Raw genomic sequence first — 16,970 nt, 5'->3', positions numbered from 1 at the left:
AAGTTAATTCACCTTTCTCAGTATTGATTGTCTCATCCATAAAAAAAGAGAGTGATTCAGGCTAAATGAGTCTGAGACCCATGATTCCTGCATTTTGACTTCCCAACTCAACCCAAAGTATAAAAAAAGACTCGTTCCCTAAATTTAGGGCTTTCCTATCTTTCATCTCTTAAGCTCGACCAGGAAGTGACTTATTCTTTAGCACATGGCTGTCATCATCATTCAAAATCCATTGCAACCGCTAAAGGACAGTTAAACTTCACAGCTGTTGCCCCCAATTTGATGGTGATAGCATTATAGGAGGAAATTATTTCTCCCAACCCAAACCAATTGAGCTGTGATTGCAGGCAAAATTATTTCAAGGAGCTGCCCATGAAGATAATGGGGAGATTCCTGCAGCTCCTGTTAATCACCAGCACTTCACGCACTGATGCGTTAATAAGTGCAGTCACTGGTAATCAGGGCAGACAGCTAGGGTCAGGAGGAAATAACAGGAGGATGACATCTACTCCATGGAGAGGTCAAGAGACCATACAAGAGACTTCTAGAGAGGCAAACGGCCCTGCAAATGAATACTATCATTTTATCTCCCAAGGAGGGGAAACAGGAAATGCCCATGTTATTAGCAAGTGTCTCCGCCAGATGCTCTAAGTGAGGAAAAGACCTACTCCCATCCCTCCTTTCTAGCATGGGTCTGAAGTGTGCTAGGGTCTCTCTACCACAATCCTGACAATCCTTCCCAGTCACAGAGAATTTGTTCCTTAAAAACCATGTCACTTCACACACAACAATCAGCACTCCTGAGATGCCTTTCATCTTATTTGATGGCTACAGAAAACTCAAGACCAGAAAGACTCATGTATCTTTCATATGAGTTTTATGTAACAGGGTTTAGCACTCAAAATCCTGGCCTGGGAAGGAGGTAGCCTGTTTCTAATCTCAGTGGCATCATTGAGTCACTGCCTGTTTCTACTCTCAAAGGCAACACTGATTCACTATGTGATCAACGGTGATTTACTTCCCTGTGCCCTTTCTTTCTTCAAGTACAAAATTGAGTCAATATTAACCATTCAAGGATATCATGAGGAAAAAAGGAAAATCTATGTTAAAGTGATTTGGGCCATTCAGAGTTAAGGAGCTCTTCATAGCCATGTAATGATTGCAGCTGAGCCCAGTTATAAATGGGTCCTGGAAAACAAAGCAACTTCTGAGTTACATAACTTCCTAATGAACCAACAACAATAATACAATGGAGTGGGTAAGAGTGTGACCTCCACAGTCAGACCTTCTGGGTTCATGTCTGACTCCAGTACTTATTGAGTATTTACACACATTATGTACCTTAAGGCCCCATTTTCCCACCTATAAAATGAAAAGCATAATAGTACCTGCCTCATAGGTTTGCTGCGGGAATGAAATTAGATCATTCATACAGAGAGCTTAGAAATGTCTCAGGCTTATAGCAACTAATCAAAACAGGTTAGATATTATTATTTGATGTAATATGAGGTTGGAACTCAGATACTCTAGAGTACAGAAGAGCAGCAGTTACCATGTTATAGTCCTGCAAATATTTTGCTACCTAGCTTCTGGTGAAAGCCCAGCTGAAAAAAACTTAGCTCAAGAATACAACTCCAAAGGTGGGAGCCACATTGGCTGTGTGAGTGGCCTAAGGAAGATCCACAGGTACCGAGTAATAGCTGTGCAGGGAGTAAGGTCGAGGGAGGCCAGGCCCTCAACCAGGCCTCAACTGAGATACCTGACCCATATTCTCAACCAACAGAAGAGGCAACCCTTTCCCCATGTGAACTGTAGGGTGACGATGACACCCCATTAGAAGTCATGAGAAACATGCCGTGGGTATATACACAGGGGACATGATGTGAAGTGAAGCAGCAATAACCAAAGTCCCAACATAGCAAGGATCTCAGACAAAGTTTTCCTACACTATGACCAATACGAGGGCTCTGGAGAACACCCACGTCTGCAGGCTTCCAGTCAAGGGGCCTCCCTATTGACTTCCAACAACCCAGCAACATCTCTGCAACACACATTTCCTCCATAGTCCTCCTCCCACCCCACCCACCTCTGAAGCATTCCTATGATTTGCCAGTTAAAACCCCTTCCCAAGCTAACTATTATCTCTTGAAATTAGAAGTGCTTTATAAAAAGGTAAATCACCATGTTTGGAGGCTAAGTAGGACAGCAAGCAAAACGTGTTCCCCAGCCCTTCACAATTCTGCATCCTTTGCTGAACAATTCACTTCCCTTTCTTAGCTTGGAAACTGGCCTTCCCACCTACAGCTCAGCAGCAGTAGGGCTCACCAGCCAGGCTGAATGGAAACAATCCCCTCAGCTGCCTGGCTTCAGGCCAGGAAAGGGCCTGAGAACCAACTCTATGAAGAGCTAGGGTCTCAGTAAGTGAGGGTGAAAGGGGTATAGGAAACAGAAGAGCTAGAGATCAGAATTTGCTGTAAGAGCTATGAGACATGGAAAAAAATTGACATGATAGGCAACCAGAGGATGACTTCTTTTCATTGGGTAATGAGAACTCCATTCTGTGCTTCAAGATTAAAGTTCTAAGTGGGCACTGCTCTTAAACTCAGGTTTTGTTAGAAGTGGATGCCCCCACTGTGTCTGTATTGCTACATTAGATCTAGCAAGGCAAATACAATATAATGGTCATCTTACCCAGGTTTCCTGCTCAAATTTTTTTTGTCCTGCATGTCTCCCTTGTTCTATTCTAGCCAGTGCCTGTTCATGAGAACTCAGGCAAGCCATTTAATCTCTCTAAGCCTCGATTTATTCATCCGTAAAACTGGGAGGTGAAAATTACATATCTTACCTTCTTTGCATATGTGTTTATAAGGATAAAGTAAGATTAACTCTTAAAGAACCTGGCAAATGATAAGGTGCCATTTGTAACTCTAATAAATTCCAAGGTCCATATGGTCCAGTCTACATATAAAACTTAAGTCAGAAGCACAGTCAAATACTCAAAATGAATTAAAAGGGAATTCCAGTCTCTTGCTGCATCTGTCAAAGAACATTACAGATGATCCAATTAATGACCATCACAACACTTTGTATTTCCTTTTCTCTCCTCCCCAGTCCTCTACACAAGGCCACATAAGAGGCTTTCACTCTCCCTCTTCCTACTTACCTTTCTATCGGTTCTTTAATGCAGCTTGACTTAGCCTCATTTTTTTTTTTTTCCCATCTCAGCTATACTATTATCTAGATGTGAAGTCTGGCAACTTACTCTTTTATTCCTCCCATCTTTCCAGTTCTAGCACTTTTCATCCAACTCCATGATTTGCATTTAAAAAGCCTGGAACAGGGTGGGTAAAGGCACAAATCTCTGCAGAGGAAGAGGCTAAGTTAGCAATCCTCTTTGTGGAGGTAGGCTAGGGAAAAGGACACCTATCAGTAAATCTGGACCCTAGCATGTGTTATTGATAAGGTACTTGACAAGGTACCTACACATCTACTAAAGAGGCCTGAAGACAAAAGATGCATAAAATCAAGTTCTTGTAGAAAGCCAGGCTTAATGGTTTGTTTCTAAAATGGTGGACTAATTAGGATCCTTATAGGCACAAATACAGTGTTTTCCAAAATCTCTTCTGCAGAAAAATAGTTCCCAGGATATTAACACATTGCATGGAAAAAATATGGTTCCACTGTGAAATCAGTTTGAGAAATTCTGGGTTAAACAAAGTTAAAATCACACCTTCTCAGCAACTTAAATCAGGTCGTTTTAACATGAAATATTTTGGCTGATAAATGTTTTACAGAACACATTTTAGGAAATGCTGATTTTGATGATTCTCATTATTTTATAGATGAGGAAGCTGAGACCTACATAATGTCACTCAAGGTTCCAGTGGAGACGGGGTGCTAGATTCTAGGCTTCTAAAACCCCTGTGTGTGTTAGACCTGGGGCAATGTCATTAATATAAAGAATGCCTCTTCAGAATTGCAAAAGTTGCATTTACCTGAGTACCAAGGTTGTCATCCTAAATAATCACCCAGGATAACCAATATCATACACCGAGTCTAACCTGGACTCCATGTGTCTTCATATTTTGTAGCCCCCTAATCAATACCCAGAATTATGATGAAGAGTCTCCTTAGCAAATGACAATGCTTTTTTCCTACCCTAGGATAAAGTTAGCATCACTCCTAGTGCTGTCTAACTGCTCTCATCCCAGAGCATGTAGCCAGTGGTCAGTCCCTCTCCAATCATCTATATGTAACTATGTACAAAGTTCAGATGATGCTAAAAAGAGAAATCCATTATATAGGAGCAATGACAGACTACTGAGATAGTTGCTCCATGTCAACATTACAATAGCCATCTTCAACAGGGAGATGGGCATGTTGGGGGTGCTGTGGATCCATTAGAGGAAAATAGCAGATGGATGACGACCGTCTCTTTACCTTCTTCTTGGATTTAAAGACGTTACACCTGAAGACATTGCTGGCACCATCTCGAGCAATATAGCTGAAGATCTTCAAGTCTTGGGAATCATGAGAGACATAGAAGATCCTAAAGGAAGAACAATAGAAAAATGCACTGAAAATGGCCTTAGGTTCAAATCTCCAATCAGGAAAGCTCTGTTTAAGGATACTCTGAAGCAGAGCTCATGAGAGCCAAGTCATGACAGAAAATCTTCTTCCTTCGGGATCGAAAAGTCACAATGCAGGAGGCACTTCCAGCAGGCCCCGCAAACCCTAACACTGTGACTTTCAGATTTGGTAGAGTGGGCATGGGCATAGAGTCGACACTATGGTTAGCCATCTCCTGAGGTGGCAAACCTGTCCCTGTAACTTGTGTGTTAGAAGGAAAAATCATTCCCATCCTTATCAGAGCAACAAACCTGCTTCTTATCTAGAAAAATGCACACAAGTTTTCTGATGCCTGTTTAAAATTAGCCCCAAATGCAGAGACTTGGGGAACCAGCAATGTTTACCATATTGGGAGGGATTAAGGTACTCTTAGATCCTTTGGTGATAGTGACCCCACTCTCTGTCCCTCCCCCTCTGCCAGGACCACAGCATCCATGCGTTCATTCCATGACTCAACCAATCCACTGAGTTCACACTGTGGGCCAGGCACCATCCCAGCAGCCAGGGATGCAGCAGGAACAGGACAGAAAAAGCCCCTGAACTCACGGACCTTACATGTAGGCAATGTCAATAAGCAAATATAAAGTAAGTGCTATGAAGAAAAATAAGACAAAATAAGGGATGGAGCATGATGGGGGCTATTTTAGATAGGGTAGCCAGGAAGGTCTTACTGAGAGGCTGAGATCCAAATGGGGTCAGGGAGCCAGTCACTGAGATACCTGGGCCAAACCACAGCAGGAAGCACACACACCAAGTTTAGAAGCCCTGCAGTGTTCAGAAGTGTTACAAGCATTCAAGGAACACCCAGGGGGCGCAACTGAGTGTGGCTCAAGTGGAATGAGTATGCTCAGCAACAAGGTCGTAGAAGCAGCCAGAGGCCAAAATGTAGAAGGCTTTGAAGGTCATAGCTTATATTCTATGTGAGATGAGAAACCCTTCAGAGGCTTCTGGGCACAGGACTGACTTGCTTATGCTTTTAACTAAAGGATCATCCTGGCTGCTTGGGGTAGGCTGAGGTAGGGACAAGGGGAGGCTGGGAAAAGGGGGATAATTATGAGCAAGGCCCTTGTGGCTGCATCTTAAGCCAGCTTAGGACAGGGCTCAGCAGAACCTCCAGGTCTGACTGCTGTGGGATCGGTGGAGGGAGGTGGAGCAGGTGTTCAGTGAAATTAGTTTTGGGCAGTCCAAGGAGAGTATTGACCTTGGTAGCACCTAAGAGGCCACATCATTTCCACAATACGTTTTTCACCACTAACACTGATGGCTTTCATCCAAGTATTTAACAGGCCTGGTTTGTTTCAGTGTAGGTCTGTGCTGTGCAGAAGAAAGAGAATGGGGATTCAGAGTGTACAACTTTGCCACTTACTACAAAGTAAGCTATGTCACCCCTCAGAGACTCAGTTTTATTATCTGTACAATGGAACTATTAATAGTAACACTTCCAAGAGGTACTGAGGAGGTAGAATAGTTAGTAAAGTACCTTCTTACATCCCCTTACTGATGTAGCCTCTAAATAGCCTAGTAACTGAGATTCTTGCCACAGTACTCCAAGAAGCCAGGGAAGAACATTCACAAGAAAAGTGGGCACAGGGAGGAGAACAATACTGTGAAAAAACCCAGGTTCACCTTGGGGACTGCAGTTTCTCTGCGAAACTCAGCTAGCAGGCATTTCAGTACATCTCACATGTCTATCATCTCTAAATGATCCTGAAATAGAGGCTGTTTAATGTGGTTTCCAGTCCCCTGTCCTTCTAATGATGCCAAATTATCTTCCTAACATCAAAGGCACAAATCAACAACTGTATCTCAGCATCTCCTGCCTGAGCTCCAGGCCCATTCAGCCAACCCTCCTGGACATCTCCTCCTGAATGGTTTTCAAGCTTCTCAAATTCCTCAAACCCCTAAGTGAATTCATCATATTCCCCATAATTCTCCAAGTCCCGTCTTGATAAGGGGACACCATACCTACTCAAGCCAGAAACCCAGGTGTCATTCTCAATGGCTTCGTCCACTGTTTCCCAATATCCATCACTCATGAGCAAGTTCCTTGCAGATGTGCTCCCTAATATGTCTCTGATTTATGTTTTTCTCTTCAACTCCAAGGTATTGATCATTTAGAGTTCTCATTTTTCTCCTGTATCTTTACAACATCCTCTAAACAGTGTGCCACTCTTCTTCCTAACTCACCTATTGTCAACCCATTCTCTACACTGCTAGCAAAGTGTTATTTTTAAAAAGACAAATTACATCCAACAATTTACTCTTAAAGCCATCCAAAGGCTTCCTACTGCTTTTAGGATAAAGTCCAAACTCCTTAGCATAGCGTACCTACCTGTCCACAGTCATCTTTCTCCAGAGTGCTGACCTACATAGGCCTGCAGAACTAGGTGTGTACATCTTCCTGACCTGCAACTGCTATGAACACCTTTGGCGGCCTCGAAGACTTGGGTCAGAGCAGCCTTCCCCTCCCTTTTCTTCAGCAGTCTGAGTTGCTGAATACTCCAGGGCTCAACTTTGCCACAGCACATTTCTCACACTATGATGTTTTTACATGTGCTCCTTGAAGGAACAAGGAACACATCTTGGTAGCCCCAGTTCCAGTACAGTGATTGGCACGTGGGAAGCTCCTAGCCTGGTTAGAAGGGAGAGAGGTGTTCCAGCTGTCATTAATGAGCATCTATAATGTGATCTGCCTGGCTATTCATTTTCCCCAAGGAAGTCAGATCCAGTTAGTTCAGCATCACACATAAAACTTCTTGATTTTTTAGTTAACTTATTCTTATGTAATACCCTAAGGACTGAGAACGAGGTTTAAAACTGAAACAGCAGATTTGAATGCAAACTGGCATGCCCACAAGACACAGAGATGTAGAAGGCACAGAGGAATGGCAGTAAGCCAAGGTTAACTTAACCTTAATAGACAAAAGCATCTTTTCAGAATATCTGATGAGAACTGTACATGGATGCAGCCGCTGTCGTTGGACCACAGCTCTCTGGAAATTGCTCTGCTATGTCTGATTTCAGAAACTTAACGTGTTGTTATTAAAAGTAAATAATCTCTAGCTAACCAAAAAGTCAGCTAGTTAAAGCTTAGAAAAGTTTCCACCAACATAGCCAAGACGCAGAAAGATTTTCCATGTGACCTCATTCATCAACAAACTAATAAATCAGCAAATTAAGGTCTCCTGGGTCCAAATTTACAGATCAAGAAATAAATTCCAAGAACCCTCATTTCTCCATTGCTTGGTTTTCTTAAGCACTGATTGTGGGGATGAGAAAAATTAGGGGAGGGGAGAGGAAGGTGAGTGCTCAAGAGAATAGGAAACATTTCCCTTTTTCTTTCCTTCCTTCTTCATCTTTATCCTAAGTCAGTCTAGGGTAGTTCTGATGATCCTGCTTCCAAAAAGTACCTTAGTCAATTTTCCCAACTTTCACTCTCTCTATCTCTCTCTCTTTTTTCTTGCTGAAATCTTAGCTCATGGCAACCTCTGCCTCCCAGGTTGAGGTAATTCTTATGCTTCAGCCTCCTCAGTAGCTGGGATTACAGCTGTGAGCCACCACAGCCAGCCCTAAAATTTCTTATTTTTATTTCAAAATATGTATAGCATTATAATTTTTACCTATTAACAGAACTGTTATGCTTTTACATAGTAATAGACTTTTCTGCAAATTCATCATATGTCCATAAACTTACCATAAATGACTGAAAGAAAAACAATATCTGGAAGAAATTGGATTTTGGGTTTATCATCATGCTACAATTTAGGTTGACAACGTGATTTTAAAACCCACTAGACTCACCACCAGCACCCCCCTTCTCAAACTATTCATCTATAGGTAAACTCACTTCTCTTAAGATCACAGAAACATAACAACAATTTAGGGTAGAAGGAAATCTGTGGGATCATCAGGCCTGGATACAAGCCAGCATCTCTGTCAGGATTCATCAGTGATAGGCAATTCACTCTCTAACAAAGTATCGGATTCCTTTTTTAGGAGGTTCTAGTTACCTGGAAAATTTCCCACATGTTGATTGGAATTCTGCCAACAGGAATGCAGTGGAAGAAAATGGCTGAGAACACTGGCCCTAAGGGGGACAGACCTGGATTTCAGCCCAACCTTTGTCACTTACTAACTGGAACGCCCTGGTCATTATCGCTACCCCCTTCTTGTCCTTCACCTGTGAAACAGGCATGAGCATTGTAATGTACCTCACTCATGCTAGTAAGGCTTAAAGAATGAATATGTGGCCAGGTGCGGTGGCTCACGCCTGTAATCCCAGCACTTTGGGAGGCCAAGGCGGGTGAATCACGAGGTCAAGAGATCGAGACCATCCTGGTCAACATGGTGAAACCCCGTCTCTACTAAAAATACAAAAAGTTAGCTGGGCACGGTGGCGCATGCCTGTAATCCCAGCTACTCAGGAGGCTGAGGCAGGAGAATTGCCTGAACCCAGGAGGCGGAGGTTGTGGTGAGCCGAGATCGCACCATTGCACTCCAGCCTGGGTAACAAGAGCGAAACTCCGTCTCAAAAAAAAGAATGAATATGTGCAGAGGGGTCTGCTTATAGCAAATGGTTCATAAATGGGAACTGCTTTAAATACTGCCACATTACTGCTCAAGTTCTATCCTTAAGGACCTCAGAGAACAAGGCTAGTCCTCTTCCAAATGGTCAACATTTTAATATGTGGAAAAAACACTACGTTTAAACTTACTCCTTTCATTTTTTTTTAAACTTTAAGTCCAGGGTACATGTGTAGGATGTGCAGGTTTGTTACATAGGTAAATGTGTGCCATGGTGGTTTGCTGCACCTGTCAACCTAGGTATTAAGCCTGGCATGCATTAGCTATTCTTCCTGATGTCCTCCCAGCTCCCCTACTCCCCTACACTCCTTTCATTTTTAAAGTGAACTACTTCCTTCAAGAGTTGCTCAACTGGCCCATTTTCCAAGTCCCTTATTTCTCTGGCAGGTTTGCACTGTGGAAAGAGCATGGGTTTCGGGATAAGAAAGATCCAGGTTCAAGTCTTAGCTTTTCCATTTTCTAGCTGCTGGCCTGAGGCAAAAAACTCAGTTACATAATCCTTCATTTCGTCATCTAAAATAGGCATATTAACGACTTCTTCATGGTATTGTTTTAAGCATTAAAACACACGGGCCGGGCGTGGTGGCTCAAGCCTGTAATCCCAGCACTTTGGGAGGCCGAGGTGGGTGGATCATGAGGTAAAGAGATCGAGACCATTCTGGTCAATATGGTGAAACCCCGTCTCTACTAAAATTACAAAAAATTAGCTGGGCATGGTGGCGTATGCCTGTAATCCCAGCTACCCAGGAGGCCGAGGCAGGAGAATTGCCTGAACCCAGGGGGCGGAGGTTGCGGTGAGCTGAGATCGCACCCTTGCACTCCAGCCTGGGTAACAAGAGCAAAACTCCGTCTCAAAAAAAAAAAAAAAAAAAAAAAAAAAATACCACATTTTACACAGTGCCCAATACATGGTAAGTGGCTCACTCAATAAATATGAGTTCCATCTTCTCTTAACTTTTTCTGTACATATTCCAACTTGCCAGTCACTATCTTAAAATGCAGTTCACAGAACTGAACTCATTTGTAAAGGGATCTGAGCAGCACAGAGTATATTTGGATAAATATTTTCTATGCCCTAGAACTGAATTTTTAGCAAAGCATCTCTGGTGATGTTTTTTTTTCTTCTGTTACAACATCTCATTGCTGGTTCACACTGTAGTCAACTCAACGCTCAAAGCTAATTTGCACAACTGCTGTAAGGCAGATTTCCTGAACACACTTGGGTAACTGGTTTTTTAGGACTGGCTCCCAGTGATCATGAGTTCCTTTTCCAAGTTCTCACAGACCATCTGCTTAATGATCTCTTCTAGAATTCTACCCAGAAGCAGTGACGAATTCACTAGGTGGTAATTCTTAATTCAGGTTTGCCTCCTTTCTAAAAAGTGGAACATTTTATTTTTGCAATTCGTTTCTCCTCCATCCCTCATGATTTTGCAAAAGATGACCAATCACTATTTTGCAATCATATTTTTCAGGAACCCAGAACCCAAGTGATTGAGGCCTGGACACACGGTAGTGAGGAATATCTTCCTTTTTGCTCTTGGTTTTGAATGTCTGTTTTTTTAAATCGCATATGTTCTAGTCTTTCTAATTTGAAGATCAGTTCTCTACTTGAGAGGGAAAAAACCAAGAGAGTTAGAAAAATGGGATTTGAGAGTTTCCCCTTGCCATGTGCCAATTCTCTCTTCCTTCACACCCCTTTTTCTCTCATCTTCAGCCTTTTCCATGAGCCCAATGCATTCAGGGTTTCAGCTCTCTCAGTAATGGTTGTTCCTTTGCACTCATACTTGTTTTTAAGCTCTGCTTTCCATATTGTGTACTTTTCAAGGAACATTTTATGAAAATCTGGGCAGACACATGATTTTTCTTCACGATCTCACATTTTGGGGGCCTGACTAGAATTCAGTTATGTTGTCTTCAAGTTCTCATCCTTTATTCCCTCTTTCAGTCTCTAGCCATGAGATCTCATCTTACTCTGTTGTTATCCCTGCCCTCATCCAATAATCCAGTTGAAGACCTGAACAGAACAAACAGGTTGAGTAAGAGGGAATGCCTCCTGCCTGACTGCTGTGAGCTGGGATATTGTTTTTTTCCAGCCACTTCAGGTTCTTCTTGGGTCTCAAGACCACCAATGTGCAGGCTGAAACTCACACCATCGGCTCTCCTGGGTCTCAGGCCTTCAGACTCCAACTGGAATCATATATTAGCCTCCCTGGGTCTCCACCTTCCCAACTGCAATCTTGGAACTTCTTAGCCTCCATAATTATGTAAGTCAATTCCTTATATATTTCTTATATGTGTATGTATACACAAACACATATAAATATGTAAGCATGCACACACACACACATATATCCTATTGGTTCTGTTTCACTGAAGAACCCTGAAATAGCCGTATTCCCCCAGGCATTAGCATTCTACTTCTAATGCCCCTCATCTCCATGGGGACTGCCTGCTGACTTAGGACTACAGAGGCCATGAAAGGTCTCACGACATCTGCAAGACTTCCTGAGTCTATATCCATGTGCATTGCCTCCTGCTCAAGACCTGCTGGGTCTCTCCCAGCCAGCCCAGGTCCTGCCATGCAATTGTCTCCTGCCACAGCCCAAAACAGAACTTTAGGGTAGAGGATGCAGACCACCAAGGGGCCCTGAGAAAATTATTTTCCTTCTCTCAGCCTTCTTCTTTTTCATTTTTATTATTTAGTTATTTATTTATTTTTGAGACGGAGTCTCACACTGTCGCCAGGCTGGAGTGCAGTGGCGAAATCTCGGCTCACTGCATCTCCACCTCCCAGGTTCAAGCAATTCTCCTGCCGCAGCCTCTGGAGTAGCTGGGATTACAGGCACCCACCACCACACCCAGCCAATTTTTTTGTATTTTTAGTAGAGACGGGGGTTCACCATGTGGGCCAGGCTGGTCTCGAACTCCTGACCTCATGATTTGCCCTCCTTGGCCTTCCAAAGTGCTGGGATTACAGGCGTGGGCCATGTGCCTGGCCTGCCTTCTTCTTTTTTAATCACTGAAGTGAGAATAAAAAAACATCTTTCAGGGTGATTGTAAGGTTCAGATGTAACAGCAGATGGACAAATATTTTCTAACCCATGAAAGGTTGTATAAATACTTGAAAACCATGGAAACAAACCTAGAAATGTCAAATAAAAAAAAGAGAAATATTTCTTGTTCTTCGAACATCAGTATCTCTTGGTGGGGCTAGTGCGGAGGTCTCCAGTTTGTGGAATAGAGATTTTTCTCTGGAGTTCCTGGAAGGCAAGGGCATTCCTAACTCAAAAAAGACGTGCTGCAGGAGAGACTGAAATGAAGCCAGCTGACAAAGATAAGGTATCAAGTCACCTGAAGATGGTGGAGACAAAATCAAGTGGTATTCTTAAGGAAAACCTCTGCGAAAGTAAGAAGCATAATGTGACACATGCAGAAGATAGAAAACAGAACCAACCTGCTGCTCAAGACCAGATGAATGAGGCCCCCTGTGAAGGCATGGTCCTGGGAAACCCAGCATGACTCCTACTCATAGGAACAAGGATTCCCTAAGCATCCCAGTCTGTGTGATACTGGGCCCCCCAATGTGTTATTCTTAGAGGAACTGGGGAAAATATTAGGAGGGGTGTTGGGTTGGTGAAAGCCCCCAAATACTTAACTGATTGAACACCACCAGACACAACAGGAAGGAATGCACCCCTTAGTCCTCTCTCCAGCATGCTGCCTGAATACTGGTGTGTCTTTCTTTTCTCTTCTCATCGGGCCCTGCAGCATGAACACAGTTTCACAGTCCTGTTGCAGCTGTTACTCATTCTTCTCCTCATCTTATTTATGTTCATTTTAATCTTTAGATAACACTGTCTTCCATCTTGATCACTGTTCTCTCTTATGACTGCTTTGGTTTGATTATAACCTTCCTCCCACTGTATATACAGGGCTTTTTATCATGTCAGCTGATCTTCTTTTATTTGAAGTTACTGTAATTTCCATCTTCTTCATTCCTCATTTTAGCCATTCTCGATTTGATGACTACCTTCCTCAGGTCTGCTATTTGGCAAAAAAGAATGATAATAAACTCATGAAATGGGCCCCAGGATCCCTCATGGAACTGGTCTCCTTATTCCACAGCCTGTCTTCCACAGACACCTGAAATGTGGGGCCACACTGTCCAGTAGCCTCCTCGTCATCATGACTGGGATGTATCTCACAGATCTGCCTCACCACAGCATAGTCTGGAAGGAAGCCTGGGATTCCAGGGCTGGAAGAGACCTTGAGAGACAGTCAAGCTCATCTCTTCAACTGCAGGCAGAGAAATGCAAATAAGAGCTGATTTCTAAGGTTTCTTCAAGGAATAAAATTATACAAACATCTAACTTATTGTTACAAAGATCTGATGTGTACCTAGAGTAACGAATAAGCAACCAATTGAGTTTTAAGACCTAGCAAGAACCAGACAAATGCATATTTATCTTTTGAAAGTCTAGCTAAGACACCCTCATGGCCTATCTCAGCACTTAATTTATATTTTAATTTCACAGCTGTTAATAAGTTTTTTCTTATGTTCCACTAAAACCTCCCCTGCTTTACTTGAATCAACCACAAACCATCACCCAGCACTTTCTAAATGCCAAGTACTGGGATAAATTAATTTCTTCTTGTTCAGTACTTGACAGGCATGCAAAAAAAAAAAAAAAAAAAAAAAACAAGCTAGTGTCTCTCACGAAACCGCCACACAAAAATCCTTTCATATATTTCAAGGCTTTAATTTTTCTCCAACACTCATCATTTATCCAAAATAACTGTCACATGCTGTTGGCTGTCAATAAGCAAATCTATTTACACAGGCTGCTAATTCTTCTGTGTGTCTATGTTATCTGAGTTCATACATGCAGCTTGTTCACATTTGGGGGGTTTACATCATCCATCGCACACTTTTCAGGATGCTTAGACATCCTGAAGATTCTTGCTCGGACACAACTTCCCTCCCAGAGCCAGAAAGCAGAGAGAAAATGAACATACCACAAATAGTAAGGGCATTACTTTGATTGGTACATGCTGGTGGAGTATTGTCTAGAAAATTCCATCTTCCTTTTCTCTTAAGTTTATCCTCTTGCTTTCAAGCCAGTAAATACTTTCCTTCAAGTATTCCATGCAGAGAGGCATTAGGCAAAAGTCTTCCCAGTGCAAAATAATCATCAACAAAGGTTTGTACCCTTCCTCGTCCACTCCCCCGTATACACTGAGATGCCCATTATTTTTGTGGAATAGAAGATCTGACAGAACACAGACAAAGGCTCAGTAGAGGTTGCAGCTTGCCTGCTTTCTCAAAACCAGTTAATACTTGGAGTCTTAACCAGTTAATACTTGGTGTCTTAGTTTTCTTAACTGCAAAATGGGATAAGAAGAGGTTCATAGGGCTGTTATGAGAATCAAATGAAATAACTTACATACAGGGTCTGCCACATAGTAGTTGCTTAAAAAAGGCTGTTGGCAAAATTCAACAGCCCTTTATGCTAAAAACTCAGTAAACTAGGTATAGATGAAACATATCTCAAAATAATAAAAGCTATTTATGACAAACCCACAGCCAATCATACTGAATGGGCAAAAACTGGAAGCATTTCCTTTGAAAACTGGCACTAGACAAGTGTGCCCTCTCTCACCACTCCTATTCAATATAGTATTGGAGGTTCTGGCCACAGCAATCAGGCAAGAAAAAGAAATAAAGGGTATTCAATTAGAAAAGGAGGAAGTCAAATTGTCTCTGTTTGCTGATGACATGATTATATATTTAGAAGACCCCATTGTCTCAGCCCCAAATCTCCTTAAGATGATAAGCAACTTCAGCAAAGTCTCAGGATACAAAATCAATGTGCAGAAATCACAAGCGTTCTTATACACCAATAACAGACAAACAGAGAGCCAAATCATGAGCAAACTCCCATTCACAATTGCTACAAAGAAAATAAAATACCTAGGAATACAACTTACAAGGGACATGAAGGACCTCTTCAAGGAGAACTACAAACCACTGCTCAAGGAAATAAGAGAGGACACAAACAGATGGAAAAACATTCCATGCTCATGATTAGGAGGAATCAGTATCGTAAAAATGGCCGTACTGCCCAAAGTAATTTATAGATTCAATGCTATCCCCATCAAACTTCTTTACAGAACTGGAAAAAACCATCTTAAACTTTATATGCAACCAAAAAAGAGCCGACACAGCCAAGACAATCCTAAGCAAAAAACAAAAAACAAAAAGCTGAGGCATTGCCATACCTGACTTCAAATACTACCAGGCTACAATAATCAAAACAACTTGGTATTGGTACCGAAACAGAGATATAGACCAATGGAACAGAACAGAGGCCTTGGAAGTAATGCCACACATCTACAACCATCTGATTTTTGACAAACCTGACAAAACAAGTAATGGGGAAAGGATTCCCTGTTTAATAAATGGTGTTAGGAAAACTGGCTAGCCATGTGCAGAAAGCTGAAACTGGACCCCTTCTTTACACCTTACACAAAAATTAACTCCAGATGGATTAAAATTTAAACATAGACTTAACACCATAAAAACTCTAGAAGAAAACATAGGCAATACCATTCAGGACATAGGCATAGGCAACGACTTCATGACTAAAACACCAAAAGCAATGGCAACAAAAGCCAAAATAGACAAATGGGATCTAATTAAACTTAAGAGCTTCTGCACAGCAAAAGAAACAATCATTAGAGTGAACTGGCAACCAACAGAATGGGAAAAAAATTTTGCAATCTACCCATCTGACAAAGGGCTAATACCCAAAATCTGCAAAGAACTTAAACAAATTTACAAGAAAAAAAAACCTTATCAAAATATGGGGAAAGGATATGAACAGACACTTCTCAAAAGAAGATATTTATGCAGCCAACAAACATATGAAAAAATGCTCATCATCACTGGTCATCAGAGAAATGCAAATCAAAACCACGTTGAGATACTATCTCACACCAGTTAGAATGGCAATCATTAAAAAATCTGGAGACAACAGATGCTGGAGAGGATGTGGAGAAATAGGAATACTGTTCCTATTTTTATACTGTTGGTGGCAGTGTAAATTAGTTCAGCCATTGTGTAAGACAGTGTGATGTTTCCTCAAGGACCTGGAAATAGAAATTCCATTTGACCCAGCAATCCCATTACTGGGTATATACCCAAGGATTATAAATTGTTCTGTTATAAAGACACATGCACATGTATGTTCATTGCAGCACTGTTTACAATAGTAAAGACTTGGAACCAACCCAAATGCTCATCAATGATAGACTGGATAAAGAAAATGTGTCATATATATATGCCACGAAATACTATGCAGCCATAAAAAAGGATAAGTTCCTGTCTTTTGCAGGGATGTGGATGAAGCTGGAAACCATCATTCTCGGCAAACTGACACAAGAACAGAAAATCAAACACGACATGTTCTCACTCATAAGTGGGTGTTGAACAATGAGAACACATGGACACAGGGAGGGGAACATCATACACTGGGGCCTGTTGAGGGGTAGGAAGGTTAGGGGAAGGATAGCAGGGGGTGAGGGGATTGGGAAGGGATAACATTAGGAGAAATACCTAAGGTAAGTGACAGGGGGACGGATGCAGAAACCACCATGGCATGTATATACCTATGTAACAATCCTGCATGATCTGCACATGTACCCTAGAACTTAAAGTATAATAAAAAAAATCTTTACTAAATTGAGGTGATCAA

At 42.0% G+C, this 16,970-nt stretch overlaps 1 protein-coding gene across 20 annotated transcripts in view; it reads right to left on the bottom strand.

Moving 5' to 3' along the window:
* The window catches only part of NOS1AP (nitric oxide synthase 1 adaptor protein), a 298,625-nt gene that overhangs the window by 33,712 nt on the left and 247,943 nt on the right, over nucleotides 1-16,970 (bottom strand). For all 20 annotated transcript variants that reach the window (XM_078356150.1, XM_078356154.1, XM_078356151.1 and 17 more), the window contains one exon: nucleotides 4,441-4,549. In XM_078356150.1, the coding sequence (XP_078212276.1) occupies nucleotides 4,441-4,549 (109 nt within the window). The remainder of the gene's footprint in view (nucleotides 1-4,440; nucleotides 4,550-16,970) is intronic.

Source organism: Callithrix jacchus, chromosome 18 (assembly GCF_049354715.1).
Source record: "Callithrix jacchus isolate 240 chromosome 18, calJac240_pri, whole genome shotgun sequence".
NCBI classification, from domain to species: Eukaryota; Metazoa; Chordata; class Mammalia; order Primates; family Cebidae; genus Callithrix; species Callithrix jacchus.
Note: the sequence above shows the minus strand (reverse complement) of the source record. Positions and strands in the feature narration are given on the sequence as shown.